This window comes from Bison bison, unplaced genomic scaffold (genome assembly GCF_000754665.1).
Source record: "Bison bison bison isolate TAMUID 2011002044 unplaced genomic scaffold, Bison_UMD1.0 scf7180017864034, whole genome shotgun sequence".
Lineage (NCBI taxonomy): Eukaryota > Metazoa > Chordata > Mammalia > Artiodactyla > Bovidae > Bison > Bison bison.
The window spans coordinates 8,800,931-8,822,085 of NW_011494606.1; the positions used below are offsets into that span (position 1 = coordinate 8,800,931).

At 41.7% G+C, this 21,155-nt stretch overlaps 1 protein-coding gene across 1 annotated transcript in view; it reads right to left on the reverse strand.

The window, feature by feature from the left end:
- BHMT (betaine--homocysteine S-methyltransferase) overlaps nucleotides 1–20,788 on the reverse strand; it is a 29,404-nt gene extending 8,616 nt beyond the window's left edge. Inside the window, exons 1-7 of the mRNA XM_010834595.1 lie at nucleotides 20,410–20,788; nucleotides 15,811–15,943; nucleotides 8,769–8,887; nucleotides 7,475–7,666; nucleotides 6,689–6,836; nucleotides 2,752–2,934; nucleotides 1,077–1,305 (exon numbers count right to left, since the gene is read on the reverse strand). Coding sequence (XP_010832897.1) covers nucleotides 1,077–1,305; nucleotides 2,752–2,934; nucleotides 6,689–6,836; nucleotides 7,475–7,666; nucleotides 8,769–8,887; nucleotides 15,811–15,943; nucleotides 20,410–20,442 — 1,037 coding nt within the window. The 5' untranslated portion in view covers nucleotides 20,443–20,788. The remainder of the gene's footprint in view (nucleotides 1–1,076; nucleotides 1,306–2,751; nucleotides 2,935–6,688; nucleotides 6,837–7,474; nucleotides 7,667–8,768; nucleotides 8,888–15,810; nucleotides 15,944–20,409) is intronic.
- Nucleotides 20,789–21,155: the final 367 nt, after the last annotated feature.

The window sequence follows — 21,155 nt, forward strand, 5'->3', positions numbered from 1 at the left end:
TGGGGAACACATGTATAATTTTTTTTTTAATTAAAAAAAAAAAAAAACAAACAAATAGAGTGAAACTGCTGCCTCTGCTTGGGGGGCAGTTTCTACCCACTTCCTTCTTCTGTGGAAATCTACCTAGCTCTTTAAAATCTAGCCCCAAAGTCCCTTCTGCTACATCATCTATTAGGTAGAGACAGTTATTCTCTTCTCTTCATTGTTACTTTTTTATTCATGCCTCTGCTGCTGCTAAGTCGCTTCAGTCGTGTCGACTCTGTGCGACCCCACAGATGGCAGCCCACCAGGCTCCCCTGTCCCTGGGATTCTCCAGGCAAGAACACTGGAGTGGGTTGCCATTTCCTTCTCCAATGCATGAAAGTGAAAAATGAGAGTGAAGTTGCTCAGTCGTGTCTGACTCTTAGCGACCCCATGGACTGCAGCCTACCAGGCTCCTTGGTCCATTGGATTTTCCAGGCAAGAGTACTGGAGTAGGGTGCCAATGCCTTCTTCATCCATGCCTCTACTTAAGTAGATAACTACAGCATAATACATCAGCTTTCTTCTCCATTTCCCCCCAGTAGACTGTGAGAGGCTCTAAGCCAGGGATTACAGCCTTTCATTTCTATATTCCTAGTACCCTGCACATTGCCTGATGTGAAAATCTATTTGTTTATTGTTCCTCATCCCCCATGGAATGTAAGCTCTGAGAGCAAAGACCTTTTTAATCTCATTCACCACTGTCTTCCCAGCTCCAAGGATTGTGCTTGGCACAGAATAAGCAATTAATATTTGTACTTGAATCCTAACAACAGATTCACTGTTAGTGTCCACCACATAGATGGTGCTTTCCAAGAGTGTGATATCACATTTTGTTGCAACTTACATTATTTATATTCTATATTCTTAAAGCTTTCTCCAGAAATCACTCCATAAAGCTAAAGTTATAAATATTTCTGTGACAGAATTCGAAGAGGCTAAATGATTCTTTGTCATTACACTGCAAATTGGCAGTACTTTTTGTAATGACCTCACTTGGATGTATTCATAATTTGTGTGAGTTTGGTTTGGCAAATACAGTTTAAGGTTCTTACCTGGCTCTAATCCAGGGTTTGGTGTGCATATCCAAACCACTTCCCCAGCTGCCATGTTTTTCTGAAGCCAGTGGCAAAAATCCCCTCTCCGGAGCCAGCTCCTCTGCAATTGCCCTGATGTGGTAGGGTTCAAATCCACAGCACCCACCTATGTACCTGACCCCCAGGTTGTAGGCCTCTCTGGCATACTTTTGAATATCCCATCTGGTTGCAACTCTGGGTTCCAGTCCTGTAATAAATGATGCTCTCTTTCAGTAAAAATATTCAAAATAAATAGCTATAATAAATGTTATTTTCAGTAAATGAATTAGATAAGATCTTATATTTCTGAAAAGAAATATTCAGTTCCTAACTTTTAAAAATTATTAGCTACCTTGCATTGACATGCCCAGTTTAAACAGCTGTGACAGCGGGACTTCATGATGGTTCCCAATGATCTCTGCCCTCTGATGGTCTCACCCTTGGTGACCCTTCCTGCATTACATCAGGTTGGTCTGTGAGACCAATAAAGTATGGTGGAAGGGATGGCTTGTGACTTCTGAGGCTAGATCATTAGAGACATTAGGGTTTCTGCCTTGTTCTCTCCTGGATCACTCATCCCAGGGGAAGCCAGCGGCCACACTGTGAGATGCTCAAGTATCACAGTGGAAAAGCCCATGAGCCAAGAAACTGAGGGCTCCAGGCAACAGATAGCAAAAAACTGACCCTGACTCCCAACAGCTAACTAAGAGAGCTTGAAAGAGCTCCCATCAGGCCTTCAGGTGACTATAACCCTTGCAAGAGTCTGGAGTGCAGCCTATTAAGAGACTCCGAGTTAAGCTCTCCCAAATTCATGACCCTCAGCTACTATGGGATATAAAAAATATTTGCTGTTTAAAGCCACTAAATTTTGCAATAATCTCTTCTACACCAATAAAACCACAAATGCCTCGCTATTCTTCTTCTGTGGTTCTTCTAGACTGATGATTTTAGAGTCCCTCTAGAATATGAGATAAGGACCCTAGAATGAAATAGTAGGCTGGCCAGGCCAGGCTCACCTCTGGCTTGATTCTCCAGGTAGAGTCACGCCCACTTCCCACACAAGCTTTATCCCTCTTCTCAGACTGCAAGGGTTCACCCCACATCATCTGCTTTGGTCTGTTCATTCAAATCTGTTACACAGTAACCCAGTGATGGCACCTTCCCTCTGCCCTCGCCCCCAACTCAGATATAGCTAGAGTATTCAAGCAGCATTCAAAATAAGAGAAAAGCATACTGGTGATAACTTGGCCTAACCTTATTTATCTGATGAGAAAATCCAGATCTGGGTGAACTAAGGACCTTTGCTAAGGTTCTGCCACTAAGCAACAGAGCTAGAACCAGAAGCAGAGTCTTCACTGATCCCGCTCAGGAGGGCATTCTTCTTACCAAACTCCACGTGTGATGAATTGGTTGTCTACCCAGGTGTTGACTCACCTTTGATTTTACCTTTAAATCAGAGGTCTTTTTGCTTGCTGGTCCTGTGTTTCCTAATGTCTAATTTAAAAGTTTTGGGGCTGCAGGGAAAGAAGTAGGGCCAAGAGATGAGGAGATATGCTGCCATCATTTTACCATGATAACGCTCTATGGCCAGAGGTTTATTTGGAATTTGTCTAACATGAAGACCCTGAGATGATTTATAAAATGGCTTTCTTACCAAAGGGGAATTCTGGCAGGTCAATAAACCCCTGCTTGCCGCAGTCGGGAGTGTGGTAGGCCAAGGGCTGGCTCATGAGGTGGGCTTTCAGTCCGGCAGCCTCCAAGCCTTCTTTCATGAGCTTCACTGTCTGTAAGCTAATTGTGGGGTCAAAATGGCAGTTTACCCCCACGATGGAAGCTCCTGCAAGGGGAAGAACAGTTTAGCTTTAGAGATTCACCAGATACCAGGAGGTCAACTCTGAGTCGGGGAGCTTTAATTTGGAATGGTGAATTAGAAGGATAGCATTTGGCCCCTGCAAACTTATCTTACCCTTGGGCAAGAATGACTAACAGGCAGCAAGTGCTTTCTCTGAAAAGTGCTCTGAAGAGTCTGATACAATTGAAGTGTCATTTATGAACACTTGGCGGTCCATCTTTTTTGGAAAAGAAACAAACATTATTAGAGGTTTTTTTCCTTTTTCTTTTTTTACATTTTTTTTTATGTTAACCATTTTTATTTTTTTATTTATTTTCTAATGTAAATTTATTTTAATTGGAGGCTAATTACTTTACAATATTGTATTGGTTTTGCCATATATCAACATGAATCCACCATGGGTGTACATGTGTTTCCCATCCTGAACCCCCCTCCCACCTCCCTCCACATACCATCAAATTTTAATAGTCATGTTTTTCAATCTTTGACATTACATTGCAAAGCACAATAATTTTTCACTACTCCCAGCTGCCCAGTGGCACCTGTGGTGACCATACCACTCATCTGAGGAATAAATCAATGTTCCCTTTCACCAGGCCAATTTAAAGCATTATTGAGTTTCTTGGGCATAACAGCAGAATGTAATTTAGGAAAAGGTTTTTCTGAAACTTTCATGTAAATGAAATACAGTATGTGTCCTTTTGTAACAGGCTTATTTCACTTAATACAGTGTTTTCAAGGTTCATCCTTGTTGAAGCATGTGTCAGAATTTCATTCATTTTTATGGCTAAGTAATATTCCATTGGATACACACACACACACACACACACACACACACTGCATTTTGTTTATTCATTAGTTGGACACTTGGTTTGTTTCCACATCCAAAAAGGACTTTTTTTTTTTTGATGAACTCACAGCCTAGGATTTTGCATCTTGGATACAGAGTTATCAAGAACAAGGAAAGGAAAGAATCTTTCTGGCTATAATGAGAGTGACACCAACATCTAGATTCCCAGAGCAGCAGAGCTGATGCTACACGCTATATCTCCAGTGTTCAGTAGCAGGCATCTTAGTAGTCCTTACAGGCCTAGGCCTGCAGTTTGCTCTTCATTCTTGTTCCAGTCAGGCCTCATTACCCATCATTCCTCTGAATCAGTTTTTGTTAAGGGCACCAATGACCTCAATCTTGCCAAATCCAGTAGTCCCTTCTCTGTCCTCAGCTGATTCAACGTCTCAGCCACTTTTATCCAAGTGGCACTCTCCCTTCAACTCCCTCAATACTCCCCTTCTCTTCACTTCTGAGAACTTCCCTTGTTTTCCGAGTATTGATCCTACCTCCCTGGCTGCTTTTTTTAGAGTGCTATGTGCTAACCCCTCCTCAAGGCTGAACCTTTCAATCCTGCTTTGTCACAGGATTCCATTGGGCTATCTTCTCTTCTGCATCTACACTTCCTTTTCTACCCTAAGCTCTCAATCCCATCTACATACACAACTCTCCCAAGCTGCTTTCTCTCTAACCCTGACCTTTCCATTGGATTCCAGGCTGGTATATTCAACAGCTTACTGAACAGGGTCACTTGGATCCTGACCACTTTCTTTTTTGAATATTCTGTAGTCAGAGTTTCTCTTTCTTTTCTTGACTTCATTACACTAATGAATTAATCATATGTCGGCTATTTGTTGGATGTCATTTAGGCACAAAGGTCCTTGTAAAGGGTTATGGAGAAATATAGGACACAAAAGATTTTATAATTTAGCACAGGGTTTCCAAAGGTTTGCTCAATGAAAATAAGATTCTATGAACAATTACATTAGGAGTAGTCTATATATATATATATATATATTTACTGTAGCCCCTTCATGGAGACTGCAAATATATATGAACATGTCAAAGGACTGAGAAGGTCTGCAGTCAAGAGACTGCTTCGCTTGGTTTAAAACTGAATTTTCTACCTCTGTGTAACTCCAGAACCCTATTAAGACTCTCACAGGTTAGAATATGTCTTTTTATAAATAGAAAGTGTTAAAGCTGCTGGGAGGAAGTGATCACTTGGGGTAGGAGTGACTATGTAAGGACACATCGAGGCTGGACTAACGACACTGGAAGATGGACTCAATTGTGAGATGGATACTTGGAGCCTATATGTGCTTGGGTGGTATGCTGGGCACAGGGTACTCAGTGCTGAGTCAAGCAGACATAGTCTCTGCCCTCTCGGATTTTACAGTCTAGTGAGAGACCCAGACGTTTAAGACATAAACAAATGAGATATCGGGTAAGTTCTATAAAGAATATAAACAGGGCACAGTGACGGCAAGCACTGTGGCCACTTACTCTGAAGTCAGGTGAGGAAAGGATGAGACACAGGCCAAGAATCCCTGCCAGCTAACAACTGGAAGGATGAGGGCCTCCTCTGATCTTTTTGAAACATGTTAACTTGGCTTCTCCCCCCATTAAAAAATTTTTTTAATTTTTGGCTGTACTGGGTCTTCATTGCTGCATGCTGGCTTTCTCCAGTTGTGGCAAGGAGGGGCTACTCTTTGTTGCCAGCTTCTCATTTCAGGGGTGGCTCAGACAGTAAAGAATCTGCCTACAATGCAGGTTCCAACCCTGGGTTGGAAAGGTGCCCTGAAGACGGAATGGCAACCCACTCCAGTATTCTTGCCTGGAGAATCTCACGGACAGAGGGGCCTGGAGGGCTGCAGTCCATGGGGTCTCAATGAGTTGGACATGACTGAGCAAGTAAGACTTTCTCATTGCTTGTTGCAAAGCACAGGCCCCAGGTGCACGGGCTTCAGTAGTCGCAGCACATGGGCCCAGTGCAGGCTCTGTAGTTACGGATCATGGGCTTAGCTGCTCTGCCGCATGTGGGACCTTCCCAGGACAGGATCTAACTGGTGCCCCTTGCATTTCGAGGTGGATTCTTAACCACCAGACCACCAGGGATGCGCTCTCCTCATTTTTTGTATTTATAATCAGAAATTCGGATTCTACAATGTCATCCTAAACCTAAATAATTGTAATTATTAGTGACAAATATGAAATAACTTTCATGACATAGCAAGAGTTGGATAAAGATGAGAAATTAAATTAAATTTTGATTGGCTAGATAAGACTAGCCAATAAAAATCTCTACTTCACTGAGTGAGTAGGACTTTTCCATAGACACTGTGCTATTCCTCAGGTTTAAAATGAGGCAGCTTTGAAAACAGTCTGTGAATTTTCCCTAACTGAAATGAAACCCAATATTAGGAATGGAAATTATATAAAAAGATAAATTGAATACTCAGTATTTCATATCAAAGGATTTTAAATTTTATGATACCAATTACAAAAAGTTAAGCATACCAGTAATTTATGGAAAATGGAAAAACTTTGGCAAAGAGGGCAACCATCTTGAAAGATATTAATATCTAAAGCCTCAACTTGAGATAAATTTTAAGTAAAACATAATTTGTCCTAATACTCTCTATGATTTACCAAAATTCTTCTCACTTCTAGATATTAAACCTTCAGTGTAGATCTAGTTGCCCCTTTCAAAAGGCTGATGGGTGTACCGTTTTGTTTTGTTTTGTTTACACTTTTTCTCTTTGAGATGCAATAATGTATCAGCATTCTTAAAGTAAATGAATGATTTTCCTGTAACAAAAATAGTATATAGTGATTCATAGATGGACCTGTGTTTGTATGTCATTTAAAAGACACACTAGTTGCAAACCAATCAAAATCTATCATCACCTGCTTTAACCAGGCACACTGCACACTCGCCAGGGGTCACGCTGTGCAAGTCTCCCTCTGGGCCGATGCACATAGTTGCCGCCACTGGTTTCCCTGATGTTTTCAAGGCTTCAACTGCCCATACAGCCTCTTCAACATGTTCAAAATACTGAAATAAGTTAAAGTCAAAGTACTTTTAATTTTGTTTTTCCCCAAATAATTTGAAAACTTATCCTATTGCATATTAACCTAATTATCCCCAGATGACTGTTTCTTAAACTCTTGAGTTGTGATTCATTAGCAAGGCAATGGCACCCCACTCCAGTACTTTTGCCTAGAAAATCCCATGGACGGAGGAGCCTGGTAGGCTGAAGTCCATGGGATCGCTAAGAGTCGGACACGACTGAGCGACTTCACTTTCACTTTTCACTTTCATGCATTGGAGAAGGAAATGGCAACACACTCCAGTGTTCTTGTATGGAGAATCCCCAGGACGGGAAGCCTGGTGGGCTGCCATCTATGGGGTCGCACAGAGTCGGACACGACTGAAGCGATGCAGCAGCAGCAGCATTTTAAAAACAGAATAGAATGGTGATTTCTGTGAATTGCAGTCCAAAGGTTTGAAGAATGCTATATTACATCAACTGAATCACATTTAGTTGAAGCCCTAAACTGGAAGAAGTTTTCGAAAATAAGTATTACTGGACTAGTCATGACTGGTACCTAACCCCAAATGGTCCTCATGAGAGTAAAGGCAGATAAAATGTATGAAGTGTACTCATCTCATCTTTGATAGTATCTATTTACCTCTGCGATCAAGAAGTCCACGTTCTTCTTTACGAAGACCTCTAACTGTTGCTGAAAGACTTTTTTGACTTCAGTTTCACTCTTGCAGCTAAGGTACGAAGGTGTCTGGCTCACACCCCCTGCTACCAAAGCATCTCCTTCATCAGCCACTTGCCGGGCAATGTCACAAGCGGCTTCATTGACTTTCTGCCCCTAAAAAGGGTGAATATACAGTATGATTACATTTTCATGTGAAATTGAAGCAAAATTGTTATTCAAATGTCTACATCTCAGTTGTATGTTACAACAGTGATTTGATTTCAGAAAATGACAGTGATGGAGTAGTTCAGTGCTTTACAGAGTTGAACAATTTGTAGTAACAACACTGCCAATAACAGTGATAAAAAAATAAATCTTACGATGGTATTTAGAGAATATTACATTTATACCAAAGATCTGTGAGAGGGTAAAAGTCTTTCCGTAAAAGGATCTGGTATCTTCTGGGACTTCTCTGGTGGCCTCGTGGTTGACTCTGCACTTCCACTGCAGGAGGCCTGAGTTCAATCCCTGATCAAGAACTAAAATCCCACATGCCACAACGTGTGACCAAAATAAGTAAATAAATAAAAGGATCTGATATCTTCCAATGCTTAAACTGCAGTTAGAAGAATACCTAGCAAATAGTGGTGGTGATGATGATTTGCTTTTTTGATTAATAAGAATAAACTCGATTAAAATAACTACAGAATTCATGACTTTTTGTCATTATATACTTTCTCAATTGACAGATAAATGTATCACAAGTAAGGTCTTTATGAAGTATTTAGACCCTAAAAACTGACTCTCGTCCTCAAAATATCACACAGATGCATGGATTTTAGAATTCCTTTTTCATTTTAGAGATGAAGTTATTGATATGATGGGATAGGTAAATGGTTTGCCCAACATCACACAGTTAATTGTAGCTCAACTAGGAATATTCTAGAGTCACTGATTCCTGCCACATATGACCTTTCTCCTATACTGTCACATTAAAAAACTGTAAAGATCTAAGAGTTTGTAAGGATACTCACTCAAAAACTTAGTCAAAAGACTTGGAAAATTATTAATAGTTAAACAGTTCTTTTATCTGCTTCATTAAATGCCTTTCTGTTAATCTGGGGGACTCTAGCTAAGACCTAAGAATATTATTCACACACACATCATTTCTGTTTTGTTTAAAACAAAACGAAACTCTAACAAGGCTTAACATTTTTTTCCTCTGGGAGCTTTGTTGATGATGCACGTGCCTGAGACACAGTATGGTGATACTCACGGATATTTTCTCTGCAACATAGTTCCCCCTGTTCTCCAGCTTGTCTTCACTGGCATAGAAGGTGAAGGTCTGCATGACATTCGAGCCAGCTCTGAGGAACTCTCGATGAAGTTGGCGAACTGGGAGATTGAAAGACATTCTTTGCTATCAGTTTATCAGCCTGTGATGCTTTCAGAAGGCTCTTAGATAAACAATGAAAATATGTGCTTAAATTCCTGGTTGCCTGGCATTTGCTCATCCTGGGGGCTAATGAGAGGTCGATATGGAGTCTCTTGCTAGGAGCAATAGATTATCTCTGCCAGCAGTGTGGGGTGAAGGGAAGAGGGAGGTCCCACAGAGGAGGAATCATCTCAGCGATTGTGCTAGGCAAAGAACATGGGGAAGGGCATTCCCTAGAGAGGGAACAGCCCAAGCAAAGACAAGAAGGCAGGAACAGTCTTGGCCTTTCGGGGAATGACAAGCAGCCTGAATGGCCGGGGCTGAGGATATGCTGGAGAAGTGATGGGAGACAGACTTGGAGAGGTGGGCTGCCAGACAGAGTGCAAATGGCCTTGCACATCGTCCCAGGGACTCTAGGCTCCAGACCATAGATACTGGGGAAACATCAACGGTTTTAAAGCAATTGATTAATATGATTAGCTCAGTGTTTTTGAGAAATAATTCTGATAGCAGAGTTGGAGCAAGGTTACCAAGCTAGGTCCACAGATGAATACCATGTGGCAAAGCTTTCATGGCTGCAGGAAATATAGTGGGATGTTTTTGTTTTCTATTTAATCAAATGTATGCAATTTTAAGAGTTATCCATTATCCTTTGCTCTAAAATAGTGGTCTTAGACTCTGGTTGCCCATTACATAGCCCTGCAAACTTTTAAAAAATTATGAATGTTAGGGTCAAATCCATGTATATTCTAATTTAATTGGTTCAGGGTAGGGCACAGGCAATTTTTTGGAAAGGTTTCCCAACTGATTCTTACTTTCAGTTTTGTTGAGCATCACCATTCCAAGACAGCAGAAGAATGTTCCTTTTATAAAATAATAGTGAGACTTGGTGTTTTGTTTTTGTCAAGAGAAATGACTGGGCAGAGTAAGAAATCAGCAGTTGTATTTTGGACACTAAAATTCATTTCTAAATTTCAGAGGCCTATAAAATGCACAGGTTTGGGAGCAACCACATTAGCGTCTAAAAAATTACCAGGACACTGGTGTTCTTAGTCCTGCAGGGACTAAGACTGGAGATTAGTCTGGCGGCTTTGCAGCCTAGATGCCTAGTAGAGTGCCAAGAACATAGGAAGCATTTCTGTTTGTGTTTGTTTATAACTGGACTTAAAGGTGAGGCAAAAAAAAAAAAAAAAAGACCTGTAGTGTATTTCAGAAAATGGATTCCTAAGTTTGAAGCCAAATCTTTGCTTTTAAAATCGTGGGAACTTTAGTTCTCAGTGGGAACTTGAAAACATTCATAAATTAGGGAGTTTCAAAGTTGTTTTAATTTGTAACAGAACCAACTGAAAACCCTTACATAGAGTAATCAGAAAAACACAGTGGTGTGGCTGGAGTAGGGGAGAAGGGACTACAGACTTGGCTCCTGTTCTCTGTGACAGAATTTCTTATGAAGAACAAGTCCACCCAGCTGGTCCTTTGATAGATTTCCAGAGACTGTACAACACAAAACAAAAACCCTGGAGTAGTGTGCAAATTGTTTGCATGTACAAACATTTTATGGTTCTCAGAGGGCCTATAAGTTTTCTCAGATTTTTCCAGAGGGCAGTGATTCAGAAAGGTGAAGACAACTTTCACTTTTAATTGATTTGATTATTCCTTCATGCTTCTTAAAAATGGAGAGCTTCTCCAAGTGTGATCTTACTAGGTTCACCTGGGAACAATTAAATATTCAGATTCCTCAAACCCTTCCAGACCCAAATTCATTTCCAAATACAATGCTAATTCCACTGAGTGCAAGAACCACAACTTTTGGCATAAACTTCAGTAGGAGAATTACTCTGGTGATTTCTGGATATCCACTCAACATCTATTTTCTGTTTCCTCTATTTTCTGTTTCTGTTTTATCCTCTCAGGATAAAACTCTTGAGTCTTTATCCTGTAACCAGTAATATAGGATGTGACTGGTTCCTACAATAATGATACAACCTATACTAATTATATTCATTTTATAGCTTTAAACGCTCCATTATACTAGTCTCATTTTAGCATCATAGAAGCTAAATATTACAAAGTATGTATTATACTTGACATACAATGTAATATACAATATTATAGAAGTATATATTTGTGTATACATGTATATCAGAGAAGGCAACGGCACCCCACTCCAGCACTCTTCCCTGGAGAATCGCATGGATGGAGGAGCCTGGTGGGCTGCCGTCTACGGGGTCGCACAGAGTCGGACACGACTGAAGCGCCTCAGCAGCAGCGGCATACATGTATATGCATATATATATGATCATATATGTACATGATCCAGGTACATACGTATAGAACATTGCTTTTACCTAGTAAATTTTCTTGAGAAAGGTGATTCCTTGGAATTCCACAGCTAACTCTAAAAAGTCAAAAAAATTTTGCAATATTTCTTCACTGGGATAATAAATTTGTAGCAAAATCACTTGGGAGCAAAGTGACTTGAACTAATGTGAGGATATTTATAATTGTATCCCATTTAGAGTGAGTAGTCATATATATGGAGAAGGCAACGGCTCCCCACTCCACTACTCTTGCCTGGAAAATCCCATGGACGGAGGAGCCTGGTAGGCTGCAGTCCATGGGGTCGCTAAGAGTCGGACACGACTGAGTGACTTCACTTTCACTTTTCACTTTCATGCATTGGAGAAGGAAATGGCAACCACTCCAGTGTTCTTGCCTGGAGAATCCCAGGGAGGGGGGAGCCTGGTGGGCTGCCGTCTATGGGGTCGCACAGAGTCAGACACGACTGAAGCGACTTAGCAGCAGCAGCAGCAGCAGTCATATATATTGATGCAAAAAGAGTATTAATGTGTTTGATGCGGGTTGGGGGAGCACGTTAGACCCTAAAGAGAGTGTTACACAATATATAGCATATGTAACGTATTAACTATCTAAAATTCCCTCAAATTCTGGCATTTGGCCCCACACGGGCTTGGATAAGAGATGGTAGATCTGTAGCATAACTTTCCTTTCCTCACTGCTTACAGCCACCAAAAGTCAAGCCCAGGCACCAATCTTACAAAAATGTTTTGGGTGTCATTCAGTTTGCAGGGAAACTTATCAGAATCTATAAGAATTCCAGCCATCACCCAGTCAAAATTAGAAAAGCGCCTGCAGAAAATAAACTCGTTTGCATAAACCAGCAGGACACAGACCATTCTCTCATTTAGAGCATGAGTGTGCATGCGTGCTAAGTCGCCTCAGTTGTGTCTGATTCTTTGCAACCCCGTGGACTGTAGCCTTCCAGGCACCTCTGCCCTGTGGGCTTCTCCAGGCAAGAATACTGGAGTGGGTTGCCATGCCCTCCTTCCAGGGGATCTTCCCAACCCAGGGATCAAACCCATGTCTCTCATGTCTTCTGCACTGGCAGGTGGGTTCTTTACCACTAGCGCCACCTGGTTTTAAACACCTTTCACCCCTCCCCTCCTTGAACAAGTTAAATACATCTGAGGTCCTATGAAATGTTTCTATGAGGATGCATTTACAAGCAGGAGATTTGTCTTTTCTGATGCATCCTGGAGTTGCACTGGGGTTGACAGAGTTTGATCTAGGTGCTGGCAGACTTGAATATATGGGATGTCAATCTGGAGCAGAAAGGATTAAATCTAATAACTCAGAACTATGGAGTTTTCATTAATTCTTGAAAAAGCAGGCAGCTCCCAGAAGAAAAAGTAGAGCAAATGCTCAATACATTTAAATAAGCTTAAAATATTCAAGACACAAATGGCCAAGAGATCAAACGTGCTGTTGCTGCATTAATAAAATCAAAGGAAATCAGAGCAATTTCTCTTGAGCTCCTCTAATGTGTAACTTTAAAAAAGAAAATGTGACTCACAAAATTGAAACTTGCAGTTTAAACAAGAGTCTTATTTTGTTTTCAAGGCAGAGTTTGGGCAAAGAAATATTTCATTCTGAGTTTACCCCAACACTCAAACCTTAAGAAACAAAACATGGATATATTAGAAATCCTCTGTCTGAGGTCTTAATTACTCCACTGTGTTTCTTACATCCCTTTAATGCAGTGCTTCTGAAAGTGGGGTTCACCTTGCCATTATTTGGGGTCAGGTATTATAAATATGCAGGTTCCTGGACCCCCTCAAAACCTGATGAAATTTCTATAAATGGGGGCTAGGAATTTATAATTTTTAACAAACTCCACTGGTGAATCTAAAATTTGAGATCTACTGTTGGTTTCGGAGGAGGCAATGGCACCCCACTCCAGTACTCTTGCCTGGAGAATCCCAGGGACGGGGGAGCCTGGTGGGCTGCCGTCTATGGGGTCGCACAGAGTTGGACACGACTGAAGTGACTTAGCAGCAGCAGCAGCAGCAGCATTGGTTTAGCTTCCCAAGCCTCCTCATTTCACTTTTTTTTTTTTTAATAGTAGAGCACACAGTATTATTTCTACTTTTATTTGGACATATAAAAGTTGTGTACATTTGCTAGGTTTCACAGTGTGACTATAGCTCTTTTACTTTTGATACTTTTTAGGGACTGTGTGAACTGAACACATTTCTGTACTTCTCTAGCAGAAATAGATGAATACAACCAAGAAACAGACTGTTCAACTGCTGAGTCGTGTCTGACTCTTTACAACCCCACAGACTGACTGCAGCAAGCCTGTCCTTCACACTCTCCCAGAGTTTCCTCAAACTCATGTCCATTGAGTCAGTGATACCACACAACCATCTCCAAGAAATACATTAATACAGCCAAAAATATTAACAAGATAAGAACTCAGTCAAGTGAATAATAACAGTAGTTAATACTTGTCATGTTTAACATGCACAGACACTATTTTAAATACTGTACATATAATTTATTTAATCCTCATAACAAATTCATGAGGAAGATGTCAATATTATCTCAGTTTATACACAGGGAAGCTGTGTAATTTCCCCGAGGCCATACAACCTAGTGGTTGTGTCAGGATTTGATCTAGTTAGTCTGGGTCTAGAGTCTGTACTGGAGAAGGCAATGGTACCCTACTCTAGTACTCTTGCCTGGAAAATCCCATGGATGGAGGAGCCTGGTGGGCTGCATTGGAGAAGGAAATGGCAATCCACTCCAGTGTTCTTGCCTGGAGAATCCCAGGGACAGGGGAGCCTGGTGGGCTCCCGTCTATGGGGTCACACAGAGTCGGACATGACTGAAGTGACTTAGCAGTAGCAGCAGCAGCAGAGTCTGTACTGGATCTGAAAGCTGTACTGTCTCCGATTATGTTCTTCATTAGTTTACATCCTTCATTTCTGAATTCACGGAAACATGCTCTCCTTTACCATAAAAAACCAACTGTTTATTATCTTATATAATATTCACAAGAACTCTGGCTTCCTCTGAAAGATTCAGATTCTTTCCAAGTGTTGATTGCTGTTGACTTATAACTGACCCTCCTTAGGAAGTGCCTTAGCCCAAAGCGGGAGGGGAGATCAAGGTTGTATGTAGGGCTTGGTCTATTCACAGGGGAAGAGCACAAACTAGCCCCCTTGCCTCCATCTGGGGCAACTCTGAGGGGCCTGTCCAACTCTGAAGCCCCCTGAGGGGTTGGCTGGGACCTCTGTTGCAACTCATCACAGTTGAGCTCTTTCTGCTGCTCAGTCCTGCTTCCCTTGCTCCCTTAGAGGTACTGTTTCTTGAAAATACTTCCTAGTAGAACTCTTGAGCACAAATCTGCTTCATAATGTGTTTCCTGACTGGTCTGACCGGCAAGAGCTGAAGCCACAACCAGCCACAGGAAATTACTCTTCAAACATTGTTCTGGAGTCAGATCTCTTTCTGGCCAGCTAGAACACCCACCCATTGAGAGTTCTCAACCAGAAAAGTATTCTATTGCCAAAAGTTAAGATCTGATTAGGAAGAAATGGGACTTGAGACCTGGAATAAAGACATAATTGGATTAACCCATCAACCTTGAGAGCCCCACATCCCCCTGAACTCTCTGGGCCTGTAGAAGTGGCCCATTTCCTCCCCTTTTAAAGATTAATCCTTCTCTATTGCTTAAGGATGATACAGAGGCCCTGAAGACAACATTTATTCCTTTCAGGCTGCATCCTACCTCCCTTCCTAGCCAAAAAGATTTGTAATCAAGAAGATAAAGTGAGAATAAGGTTTGTGGATACAGATGCAGCATAGGTAGATGGTTGAATTTAAATAGGGTGGAGCTAGTATACAATGAATTTAACTAGTTGGCAAATATATAATGGAAGAGGGCTTATCTGCAAGACGGTGACTGATGCTGTATCATGGAACTTAAAGTGGGTTAAGGAGGGAAGGTGGACTTATGGGGAAGAATGGCTAAAACTCACTGAAGGACAGATGTGATGAGACTGAAGAACAGGAGTACTAGAAAGAATGAGCAGAAAAGATAGGAGGGGGCGTGGTCAGAGAATGCAGTACTTGTCCTTGAGATTTCAGAGGTGGACAGCTATTGATGGCAAGGCCTAGGAGTGGGTTGCTGAGGTAGGGAAGGAAGAACGTTTGTTGGAGAGCAAGTCAGGGTACTAATAGGAAGAGTGCTGGATGAATCACATGTATGGATGTTGGAGTCATCTAGAGTGTTGGAGGAGGTAGGTAGGGGCAGAGGAGGAGGAAGAGAGCCAGGTGCTAGACTCATCTAGAGCAGGGAGCAGGGAGCAAGAGGTAGACACAGGTGACAGAAATAAGGAGGGGCCATTGGTATTTACCCAGCAGGTGGATCTATATTTATACACCGGCACAGTGCCCGGCAGGCAGTAATAAATACTTGGAAACCATAGCATGGAGGCATCTGCTTGATGGCATGCTCCTAGGCATGGGTCAGCACAGTGGTCTTTTACGAGAGCTTAAAATAGAGCTGTGCACCAACCTGCTTCTGGGTGTTCCACAGCAGCTTCTGGGGTCCAGGGCCCTGCCTTCACGTAGCCCCTCTTCTCCAGCGCAAAGACAAACCCTCCATCTCCGATGATGACCTCTCCAGAGTTTAGCCGTTCTAGGATGCCCTAAAGTTATGGGGCGGGGGAGGGAGAAAATGGATAAATGAAATATTTGAATGTTAAATACAATTTTCTACTCATTTCTACAACAGAACTTTTGCTCCCATATTGTTTAAAAGTATGATTTCTTTTAAATTCTCAGAAAATATTGTTGAGAAGTATGATTTCTTTAAAATTCTCAGAAAATACATATATATTTTATTCAGAAATTTGTGACTATAAGGCAAACCATCAGAATGCTCGTATAATGCAAGCTTGTGTTTCCATGTGTATGTGCCAGGGATGGGGGCTTTTCAGAACACACTAGATAGTATTTGAAGGATACTGTGGGAGATGTTATGTTTGAATAAATATCTTCAGAAAGATTAAATGAAAAGGTTTTGTTGTAAAGCATCAAATGAATACTTAAGCACACATTCTTAAAATGGTGACTGTTAAAGTCTTTCTCCTTTTTCTATCAATAAACAAAAGAGAGGATTATATTTTATAAAGAAGCTGAAGTGGCATATGATGCTACGAAGGCATTTTGAGACTGAAAAGTCAAAATATATTTGGTGAGAACAGAAGGCAGAATATACCACCACAAAGATGGCCAAATCAATTGGCCATGTCTTTGGTGCTAAAATTCAGTTTCCATAACAGCAGCTGCATTATGCTGTCCGGAAAGTTGTAAGTATGCATGGCCTGCTCTCTGCAAGTGAGAGAACTGGGAAGAGACCAGTAAATAAAATATTTGTAAACTGATTTCTAGTCCAACTTGCATACCTATTCCATTTACTGTACATGCAATCATTACCCTGGTGTTAGAACAGCAACTTTGAACTTAATATTTTTAAAGCGATTTGTGAATTAGTAATATTCTTGTAGAATCATTTTTTTTATTTCAAAATATCATAAATTTTAAAGTAAAAGGTTACTCTGATTTTGTGTGCTTGTGTATGCTAAGTCGCTTCAGTCGTGTCTGACTCTTTGTGACCCTGTGGACTGTAGCCTGCCAGGCCTTTCTGCCCATGGGATTCTCCAGGCAAGAATACTGGAGTGGGTTGCCATGCCCTCCTCCAGGGCATCTTCCTGACCAGGAATAGAACCTGTGTCTTCTGAAACTCCTGCATTGCAGGTGGATTCTTTACCACTGAGCCACCAGGGAAACCTCTCTCTGATTTTACAAAGTCCAGAGTCTCTGAGTAATTTACACAGTCTCCCAGGTCAGCCCCTAGAGGGCTCACTGATTCTTTTACCCTCAAATAGTATCTAGATTTGATTTTAAATGGGAGAGAGGAGAGTGGGACAGCCCTGAAAAAATCATGTAAAGTAATAACCTGGAATGTACATATCTACTGTGTTCCATTTATTGCCATTAATGGTTAATAAATGCTGATATAACAAGGGTTACAAAATCTGTGAGAGGCATTCATAAGAATTTGAATGGCATCTTGAGTCCTTATCGCCTTCTGCCCCTCCCCATGTGAACTCAACAGCTGGTGCTCAGAGAAAAGAAACATCTGAAAAGAAACATTTTTACTTTAAAGCAGTAAAACAGGAGGATTGTGCTATCTATTCTTCTTTTTTAATTGTGAAGTAATTTTACAATTGCTTCACAATGTTCTGTTAGTTTCTGCTGCACAGCAAAGTGAATCAGTTATATGTATACATGTATCTGCTCTTCTAAATTTCTTTCCCATTTAGGTCACCACAGATCATTGAGTAGAGTGTCCTGTGCTAAACAAGAGGTCCTCATTAATTATCTATTTTATACACAGTAGTGTACATACATCAGCCCCAATCTCCCAGTTCATCCCACCCCACATTTCCCTCCTTGGTAACCATAAGTTTGTTCTCTACATCTGTGACTCTGTTTCTGCTTTGCCAATATGTTTATCTGTACCTTTTTCCTGGATTCCACATATATGTGTTTTCTATTCTTGAATAGCTTTTCCAGATAGAAGAAATTCAAGTGTTGAAGTCCGTGAGATAACAACTACAAAGTATAGAATTCACCACATGCAATTTTGAAATCCAAATACCTGTCATGATTACAATGTGTCTAAATGTCACATCTTAGAACTACAACTTTGATCATTATGACCCAATTAATAAGAAAAATGGATATATTGCTAATCAGTATAGTTGTATCAAAATATGAACAACAATCAAATACATGAAATATGACTGGCTACTAATTTTAATTTGCGTGAAATAATTCATATTTTTTTCAGTCACCTAGAAACTCTCATTGAACTCTTGTGTGTGTGTTCAGACTTTAGTGCCACAACATCTTGATGTACAGCATAACTAACAATATGATATTTGGTGGCAAAGTGGCTAGTGGTGATTCAGTTACCATGCTGTCCATTAATTTATTGAACAATTTCATCAGGAAAAACACTTGGATTCTACTGCATTTTAATTATAAATTTTTATTTATTTTTAATTGGAGGATAATTTACAGTGTTGCGTGGGTTTGGATGAACCCAGAGCCTGTTAGGCTTTCCTGGTGGCTCAGATGGTAAAGAATCTCCCTGCAATGCAGGAGACCCATGTTCCATCCCTGGTTTGGGAAGATCCCCTGGAGAAGGGAATGGCTACACTCCAGTATTCTTGCCTGGAGAATCCCACGGACAGAGCAGCCTGGAGGGCTACATCCATGGGGTTCACAAAGGGTCAGAGTCAACTGACTGACTAAGCACATGTGAAGCCCAGAGCCTGTTATACAGAGTGAAGTAAGTTGGAAAGAAAAAACAAGCATTATTTATTAATACATATATATGGAATCTAGGAAAATGGTACTGATGAGCCTATCTGCAGGGCAGAAATGGAGATGCACATGTATAGAATGGACTTGTCTACTGCGTTTTTAAATAACTTGAACTTCAGACTTTTCTGTTCCTTTTTTTGTTTTAAAATGGAATGTGCTATGAGAAATTGCTCAAGACATTTTTTGTGAAAAGGTGTTGCAAAGCAATGTGTTTAATATCAGACTGTTTTTGTTTAAAAAGTACATATTTGCTTAGACAAACTAGCAGAATATACATCAAAATGTAGCAGACACTGCTGTTAGTATTGTTCATAGTTGTTTATAATGAACAAGTGTTAGCTTTGTAACATTTTAATTTTAATCAGAAGTGTAGACATAGTATTATCCATATTTTAACAGTGACATAGGCATGGAAACCAGGTTACCAAAGAAACTTTTTTCTCCTCATTTTATGTCCATCTTGCTAAAGTAATCCTTTAAAATGTTTCATTTTGTGAGTTTGGGGAGTGGATTAGAATTTATGGCAATGCAAATGGGGCCAAAGCAAAAATATTTTAAAAATCTCTATGGGAATCATCCTTTCCAGCCATACATTATTTTAGTAGATGTAGGGATTGGCAAAAATTCTCCCCCTAATTGAACAGGTGACAGTCTATAAGCAATTGCCATCTCAACATCTTAAATCTTTGACTTCATGGCATTTAAAATTTTTAATTGAATTAATTTTTGTTTTTCCTTATGTGGAGGTGTTCTTGAGGCGGGGTCATCCCCTTAGAATCTAGGTACAACCCATTTCTAGAGGCATGGCTGGCAATGAATTTGTCCTCACGGGTATAGTTGGCCGGCCCTGTCTCCTTCCCTGCCATTCCCCGGCCTCTGCCAGACATGCGGCCGGGCGCTCTGACACCCAAGGGGCAAGGATACTCCCTCCTCCCTCCGTCCTTCTCATCCCGCTTCCAACTGTAACCTTATTATCAGTCCATCCACCCATTCACCCACCCCTTCCCTCCCCCACTCCCCGAAGGCCCACAGTCTGGACGGAAACACTAGTCCCAAGGGAAAGGTGGGCATCTTACTGCATTTTTATTTTAGAAACTCAGCAGTCCTTTCTCAATATCTTAGGGCCATTGTGCTTAATTTTTCGTAAACAGTCTTTTCGAGGCCTGCACGGTACACTGTTCTGTGATTTCTAAATCCAGACTGCCTGCAAAAACTTACCATCATCCAACCAATGGCAGAGCCTTAGGACTGGCGAGAACCTTGCGGGGTGGGGTCCCCAAGACGAAACGGTCGCAGCCTAGGCTCGCGCCTTCTCTTGCTAGGGGCGCCGAGGGGTGCGCGCAGACCCAGAGGAACCCAGGGTGCCCAGCAGGCGACCCCAAGTCCCACCGCCGGAGGGGAGAGAAGTCGCACCTCTGGGTCTAGGAGCCACATCTTGGGGGAGTGCTCTGGTCTTGGGGTGTGGGACTCAGAGTTTTAGGGGTGCCCTGGAATTGGGGGGGTCACACAGGTCTAGAGGGCACTGTGGTCAGAGGACAGGGGTCGGGGCTCAGAGGTGCCTTGGTGTTCCGAAGCAGCAGTTCGGGGTGGGGGCGGCCCTCTGCTCTCCCCAGGTTGGGGATGGGGGTGGGGCTGGGGGCCTTCTGATCTCTCCAGGCTGGGGTGCGGGGCTGGCCGATCTAAACCCAGAGCACCCTTGGGTCCCCCGCACACTCACCTTCTTGACATTTTTGCCCCCAGCCGGTGCCATCTTCCTGGTGTCCCGGACTGCACCTAACACGGATGAGGAGGGACGAGGAGAGAGCTTCCCCCTGCGAAGCCTGGAGCTGTGGCCGGGTTCTTTATACCCGTTGCTCCGGGTGTGGGTTTGTTTCCCCAGCCTCTGCGCGGTCCAACAGGGGCCTTGGGCGGGGAACACGCCCACCAGCCCTTTATCCTTGCCCGTTGCTGCTTGGGAACTTGTATTAGGAGTTGGTGATCGAAATTGTTCTCCCAAATGGGGGAAATTATCCAGAAGTAAAATAAGAAAAATATAATTAAACAATGAGGTTGCCACTCTCTCAGGTTTCAGACCTATCTGAGCTCGGCCCTTCTTTTCCCCTCTCAGGTCCACGAACTCAATTGATTTCTCCCTTGCCTGGGATCATGTCCCATTAGTCATGCACCTTCAGTCGCTAGGCCAGACCCCCAAGAATTCCATCCAATGCCCAAACATTTGTCAAAGGCCAAGGATACAAGATTATTGAATGAGGATTATTGAATGACTATAAAATGTGACCTCCAGTGTGATACACACCCAGTGGTTATGTATCTGAACAAAATATGACATTTTCCAATACTAACTCTGCATGTGTGTGTGTGTGTGTGTATGTTCAGAATGAACTTTGCCCTTATATCCAAACATGCCTTACAGTTTCTAATGATATCTTTGCAATATTTGACAAGGACAAACACTTGATGTTT